General features: G+C 33.5%; 1 protein-coding gene and 1 long non-coding RNA gene across 2 annotated transcripts; both read left to right on the top strand.

The window, feature by feature from the left end:
• BOB1 (HSP20-like chaperones superfamily protein) lies at window positions 1–2,132 on the top strand. The gene is made up of 6 exons (XM_079072584.1): window positions 1–540; window positions 1,071–1,243; window positions 1,357–1,405; window positions 1,485–1,651; window positions 1,761–1,844; window positions 1,921–2,132. The coding sequence occupies exons 1-6, from the start codon at window positions 132–134 to the stop codon at window positions 1,957–1,959; spliced, it is 921 nt and encodes a 306-aa protein (XP_078928710.1). The 5' UTR covers window positions 1–131; the 3' UTR covers window positions 1,960–2,132.
• Window positions 2,133–5,299: 3,167 nt separating this feature from the next.
• On the top strand, window positions 5,300–5,838 carry LOC145141210 (uncharacterized). The gene is made up of 3 exons (XR_013722495.1): window positions 5,300–5,351; window positions 5,462–5,545; window positions 5,628–5,838. It is a non-coding gene; the product is annotated as an uncharacterized LOC145141210 (long non-coding RNA).
• The last annotated feature ends 1,785 nt before the right edge of the window (window positions 5,839–7,623 follow it).

The raw sequence follows: 7,623 nt of genomic DNA, 5'->3' as shown, positions 1-7,623 counted from the left end.
GAGGTTTCTACATTCCAATTCACATCCTCCTTCTCTCTTAAAAACCCCGACTTTTCACTCTCAAACCCAAACCCTAACCCTAACCCTAACCCTAGCAATCCCTTGCTCCCTCAATTACTCTGCAGTAAACAATGGCGATCCTCTCTGATTACGAAGAGGATGATCAGAAGCAAACTAAGACACCGGAGCCTGTGAAGAAGCCCTTTAATGCTGTTCTTGATTCGTCCGATCCCCTTCGTTTTCTCCAGACCGCATTCGAGTTCGTTGCTAGCGAAACCGATCTCTTTAAGACTGATTCCGTAGTTAAGGATGTTAACGGGTTGGTTCGTACGGTGAAGGAGAAACTCGACGCTGATGAGAGGAAGAGGAAAGAGAAAGCTGTATCAGCCGCCAGCAATGGTGCTACCAGTGTAAAGCCCGGTAACAAGCGGGCTAAGGAGGATTCTTCATCGTCGTTACCGGCGCAGCCCGCAGTTTCCGTCAAGGAACCGGAGGATAAGAAGGAGGAGTCGAACGATGATAATAAGAAGGGATTGCGAGGTATATACTTCTTTTTGTCATCTTAATTCCTTCATCGTTTATAATTAATCATTTATTTCCCTACTCTGTTACAAGTTCAATGCCTTATCAAAATTAGTAAACTATATATGTTGACACCTATTCAATTCGAATCGGTTCTTGATCTTTCTGCTAAAATCGTAACAAATCTTCATAAAGTTTGTTCCTTTAACTATTATATGTTCTTTAGTGAATAGTTTATGTGTAGATTGATCCGAAAGCTATGTTATAAGCCTGTTGCATACTTATTAAAATCAGCCCTTTTAGCAATGTATAATCAGTTTATCTTGTGATTGTGATCATCACTTATTTTGGAAGTTGTGTCAGGGGGTTTAATTTTTTAAGAATGTTAAACCTCTTGATTTGTTCTTGATCTAATTGCTTATGCGTTTGATCACATCTATCACATTCTTGTTTCTATAACTCATTAAATTATCATGCATATTACTTTTATAAAATCCTTTTATTATCTTTTCAAGAAAACATCTAATTTGTTCTGAAATTACAAACAGCTCCCAATAAAGGAAACGGATTGGACATGGAAAACTATTCCTGGATCCAATCTTTGCAAGAAGTAACCATAAACATCCCTGTTCCTCCTGGAACAAAGTCAAGATTTATTTCATGTGAAATAAAGAAGAATCATTTGAAAGTGGGACTTAAGGGTCAACCTCCAATTCTTGAAGTAAGTTTGCTAGTGGCATTTAGATTATCTTTCTAACATGTTGAAATTATAGTTTTATTCTAATAATATGATAAGTTGATATCAATAACCTTTTTTTTTTATATATAATACAGGGGGACTTGTACAAGTCTGTTAAAGTTGATGACTGTTTCTGGAGCTTAGGTATGTACATTTGAAAATGTGGTATATTTTTCTACATTTTTTTTTTCAAATTACTCATCTTTTTTGTGTCTTTTTTCAGAGGATCAAAAATCAGTCTCCATTCTTTTAACAAAACAGGATCAAATGGAATGGTGGAAGTTTTTGGTGAAGGGTGAGCCTGAAATTGACACTCAGAAAGTTGAACCTGAAAACAGTAAACTTGCTGACCTGGACCCTGAAACAAGATCCACTGTTGAAAAGATGATGGTAGGAAGATACTAACATCACATATTTAGATTTCTTATACCTAAAAAAATCTTCAATAAAGATTATTTATTAATTTTATTTCTAATCTTTCCAAATGTGCATGTTGTAGTTTGATCAAAGGCAGAAGCAGATGGGGTTGCCAACTAGTGATGAGATGCAGAAACAAGACATTCTTAAAAAGTTCATGGCTGAGGTAAAGTTCTTTTAACTTTTAACTTGAGATTAAATTACTGAGACTGTTACTGATATTGGATTTTAAATATGTGTAGCACCCGGAGATGGACTTTTCAAGGGCTAAGATAAATTGAGGAGAAATGTTTTGGGGGAAAGGTGCAAATTTGTTTTTTTGAAGGTTGATATAGAATTGTTATTTTGGGAATTAGTGTTATGCTACGTGGGTGATATCTGTTAATAGAAAACTATGTGATGGTTTCTTGGGTGTTTAGCTTTTTTGATTAACAAATCTATTGATTTTGCATTACCTTTTGCTCGTTTTTGTGTTTGTTAAACTTATTATTGATATTGTTTTATGTTCTTCACTACAATTGAACTTTGTTGCTCAACATAATCAGTAGATGAATCCTTAGAGGTTCACCATTTTCCTTATATAGTTGTTGATACAAGAATTTGAAGGCTTCACAAGTAAGCCCCTTAAATAATGTTGTGCATCTTTTCCTCTATTTCTAGCCCAGCTAATGTTATCCTTATATCTATGTTCCTTTATTAAAGTATTTTGCTTTTGTATATTCCGTTCGTTATAAAAACACAAAATTTAACATAAGTGCAAAAATTAAGGATATAAGACAACAATTATCCACTTCTAGCCATTAGATTCATTACTAATAAACTTGTATACACTGTATATTGTATAGGCATAGTGACTTACTCAATGTTGTACTTTTGTTTTCTAAGGTATGGCCCGTACATTGTACTATATATATAGCATTGTGATTTAGTCAATGTTGTACTTTTATTTTCTAGGATAAGACCCATACATTGTACTATGTTTATAAATGAGTAACGAGGATAAGTCTATTGAGATAAAATTGGTCTCATGATGTGGTATCCGAGTTCCCCTCTCCCATATTTTTTTTTCTTTTTTTTTTTTTTTTTTTTTTTTCAACAGCAGTCCTGTCTCCTCCCGCACATGTCTTTTTGGTCAGACCTAACAGTCTTTCATAACTTAATAAGGATGATAGGATGCTAGGGCGATTCAATTTGATAATTAGATCCGCAAATCGTTTCTAGAAATGATTCTCAAGAAAAGTGTCACCGAGAAAAGTGTATGATTCTCAAGAGAAGTGTCACTGAGAAGAAATGATTCTCAAGAAAAGTGTATGATTCTCAAGAGAAGTGTCACTGAGAAAAGTGTTCAACTGACTCTTTGAAAAATTTTTCCGCGATAATAAGGATGCTAGGAGTGTTCATGGATGGTTAGCAGAAGCGAATATGTATTTCCAAAGGTTACCCAAAGTGACCCGTTTGCTAATTTATTGAACTTAACCCTAAAACGAAATAACCGGTTTTCGGTAACTTATTTTTTCGGTTCAGTTATCTGGTTAACCAATTAACCGTTAATAAACAAATGTGTCGTAACTAAAAAACTTAACAAAACTTTAAAATAATGATAATATTTTATTATATTAATAATTGCCATTTCTTAAATTTGAAATATATATAGTAATGATATTTATAATCGACATTCAGATTTGGACAATCGTTTAAAGGAAAGAATACGAGAATATTTGATTTCTCTTTTAATAATAAACTATTATGAGATAAGATAATATAATTGTTTTTCATTACAAAATCTAAGTACTTGATGGCAGTAATACATACGTTAAGAATAAGCATTAACTCAACATGTTTAATGATGATAACAATAATAATCAAAAAGGGACAATTATATACTAAACAGGTCAATGTTAATTGATAATAATTATTATGAAAATTGTAGCTTATAATTACTAATATTTTTAAATTACCTTCATTCTTCTAAAAAGAATAAACTAAAATTTCGGTTTAATCCGATGTAAAAAACGGGAACCGTAATCGAACCATTAAACCGGAGATTTTAGTAGTCCTTTTAGCCAAACCGAAAAAAGTTAAAAAAATCCGGTTCAATTAACCTAAAAATTGATACAGTTTGTCGGTTCGTAGGTTTCAGATATTTTGAACATCCCTAAAGGATGCTAGGTCTATGCAACTTGATAATGAGATCCGACATTGAGATCGATGAGCTTTCGATTACCAATTGCTGTCAACAACTCAAAGTTCGTTCCGATTTTGCTGACATCGAAGAACCCGCACCAAAAAATAATATCATCAAATACATGATTAATGGCCTCGACGAAAACATGACCACATTGCTAGTGTCATCCGACACTGGTCTCTGATGCCTTCATTCCTACAATCCCGCTCCATGCTCCTTGATGAGGAAACTAGTTTTCCTTGCATACGCCCTCAACAAGCCACACATTGTGATATTGCTTCTTTTTCCCATGGTGTTTCATACATTATCAACAAACACCAACAATGTGACTCTTATAACCATTGGCGGGTCACAATCAACCTCATGTCAGGCATTCCCGCTCCAATAATGGTCGTTGACAACAAGATTCTCGTTGCTAGGGATATACCGTAAAGACTCCAGTCCACCGATATGGCCCCACCATAGCGGGCTAGCCAGTTGCCCATCTTATGGCTCAGTTACTTGCATCCACCACCTACAAGTGGTCCAACCCACATATTACCGATGTAACTCACCAACAACCCATAAGCCACTCGCAATAAAAATCAATTTTTTTTTAATATCTCCTTGAGCTACTCCGGCTCTTAACACAACAAACCCGGAGCAAAGCTAATTATCTTCCTCATGCTTTACATACTACCGACTCTTCAAGCTTCATCGAGCTTTGAGTGGTTCATGTACACATTTGCCTCTACACATCTCACGCTAGATATCGGTAATCTTAAAACTATATTTGAAAAATGTGTTATTCCATCTATCCTTGTTGGTGACGGTTCATAATAGTAGTTTCCTAACCTCTATCATACTTTACACATTCATAATGTTGTAGTGACCCCTAATATCATAAATGATCTTATTTGATTTTTTTATATCAGTTCACTCTTGATAAGAAATGCATAAATGATTCAGTGAAATTGGTTTCTCTATGAAGGATTTTTGGACCCGCCACACTCTTATTTGATGTGACAGTGCAAAGGACCTTTATTCCGTAAAACCACTAAGGCTTTTCGTGTCGCATTTATTTCTTTTGGTCCAACCACATGGTAGTATTGCTATATAATTTTCATTCGTATAATAAAACTTTGTCGAATATGCTATCCCATGATTGTCAAGTTGACAAATATGATCATCTTTCATTTACTCGTTTGAATACTATTTTTGTCAAGTCCTCGCTTCATTGAATTCATTAATGGATTTACGACCTAAGTTATTGCAAATGTGTAAGATCCTTTTTTTTTTTTTTTTCAAATTACTCATCTTTTTGTTTCTTTTACATAGGATCAAAAATCAGTCTCCATTCTTTTAACAAAACAGGATCAAATGGAATGGTGGAAGTTTTTGGTGAAGGGTGAACCTGAAATTGACACTCAGAAAGTTGAACCTGAAAACAGTAAACTTAAACTTGCTGACCTGGACCCTGAAACAAGATCCACTGTTGAAAAGATGATGGTAGGAAGATCTTAACATCACATATTTAGATTTCTTATAGCTAAAAAAATCTCCAATAAAGATTATTTATTATTATTTTTTTCTAATCTTTATAAATGTGCATGTTGTAGTTTGATCAAAGGCAGAAGTAGATGGGGTTGCCAACTAGTGATGAGATGCAGAAACAAGACATTCTTAAAAAGTTCATGGCTGAGGTAAAGTTCTTTTAACTTTTAACTTGAGATTAAATCACTGATACTTATACTGATACTGATATTGGATTTCAAATATGTGTAGCACCCGGAGATGGACTTTTCAAGGGCTAAGATAAATTGAGTAGGAATGTTTTGGGAAAAAGGTGCAAATTTGTTTTTTGAAGGTTGATATAGAATTGTTATTTTGGGAATTAGTGTTATGCTACGTGGGTGATATCTGTTAATAGAAAACTATGTGATCGTTTCTTGGATGTTTAGCTTTTTTGATTAACAAATCTATTGATTTTGCATTACCTTTTGCTTGTTTTTTGTTTGAATGCTTTTATGTTTGTTAGACTTATTATTGATATTGTTTTATGTTCTTCACTACAATTGAACTTTGTTGCTCAACATAATCAGTAGATGAATCCGTTGAGGTTCACCATTTCTTTATATAGTTGTTGATACAAGAATTTGAAGGCTTCACAAGTAAGCCCCTTAAATAACGTTGTTGTGCATCTCTTCCTCAATTTCTAGCCCAGCAAATGTTATCCTTGTATTATTTTTGGTCTATGTTCCTTTATTAAAGTATTTTGTGTTTATATATTCCGTTCGTTATAAACACACAAAATTTTAACATAATTGCAAAAAAATAAGGATATAAGACAACAATTATCCACTTTTACCCTTTTGGTTTCTACTTTCTACATTCTGAAATGTCTAGCCATTAAAGTTCATTACTAATAAACTTGTATACACTGTAAATTACTCAATGTTGTACTTTTGTTTTCTAAGGTATGGCCCGTACATTGTACTATATATATAGATAGCATTGTGATTTAGTCAATGTTGTACTTTTATTTTCTAGGGAATGACCCATACATTGTATTGTATATATAAATGAGCAACGAGGATAAGTCTATGAGATAAAATTGGGGGAAAATACCGGTTATAGACATTTTTTGGGGTTGAATTTCAAAATATAGACATAAAAAATTGGATTTCCGGATATAGGACATGGATCCTGCGGATTTAAGCTCCGAGGGTCTCCGTGAAATCCACTGTAGCTCCGCGGAATGGCAAAATCATAAATAAATAAGGGTATTAAAAAAAAAACCTCAAGATCCATTCCGCGGAGGTAGCTCCGACGAATGGATCTTCAGAAAAAAAAAATCACCTCCAATGATTCTTTCATGTAAAGATCTCCGATTAAAAGACTAATTTTTTTCCACCTCACATTCATTCTAAACATTGTCAAGAAAAATTCATACTATCACAATCTTTTCTTGAAAATAATTAGTTGGGGAATAAGTGTAAACTCCGAAGAATCGATATGAAAAAAAAAAAAAAAATCCTCGGAGCTACCTCCACGAAATGAGTTTATTTCTCAGAGGTAGCTCCGTGGAATGGATCTTAAGTTTTTTTTTTTTTAATACTCTAATTTATTTACGATTTTGTCATTCCGCGGAGCCCTCATAGCTTACCTCCGCGGAATCCATGTCTATACCCGGAAATCCAATTTTTTCCGCCTATATTTTGGAATTCAACCCAAAAAATATCTATAACCAGTATTTTCCCTAAAATTGGTCTCATGATGTGTTTTTTCTTTTAATTTTTTTAAATTATTATTATTATTATTTATTATTAATCAGTAGTCCTATCTCCTCCCGCACATGTCTTTTTGGTCGGACCTAACAGTCTTTCACAACTTAATAAGGATGCTAGGGCGATTCAATTTGATAATTAGATCTGCAAATCATTTCTAGAAACGATTCTCAGAAAACAGTCACCGAGAAAAATGTTCAATGACTATTTGAATTTTTTTTTTCCTGTGATAATAAGGATGCTAGGAGTGTTCGAGGATGGTTAGCAGAAGCGAATTTGTATTTCCGAAGGTTACCCAAAGTGACCCGTTTGCTAATTTACTGAACTTAAGCCTAAACTGAAATAACCGATTTTCGGTAACTTGTTTTTTCGGTTTAGTTATCTGGTTAACCAATTAACCGTTAATAAATAAATGTGTCATAACTAAAAAACTTAACAAAATTTTAAAATAAGGATAATATTTGATTATATTAATAATTGTGATTTTTAAATTT

The sequence above is a fragment of the Lactuca virosa genome, chromosome 9, assembly GCF_052849685.1.
Source record: "Lactuca virosa cultivar CGN04683 chromosome 9, Lactuca_virosa_CGN04683_v6, whole genome shotgun sequence".
Lineage (NCBI taxonomy): Eukaryota > Viridiplantae > Streptophyta > Magnoliopsida > Asterales > Asteraceae > Lactuca > Lactuca virosa.
The sequence above is the reverse complement of the archived record's forward strand: the minus strand, read 5'-3'. Positions and strand labels throughout refer to the sequence as shown.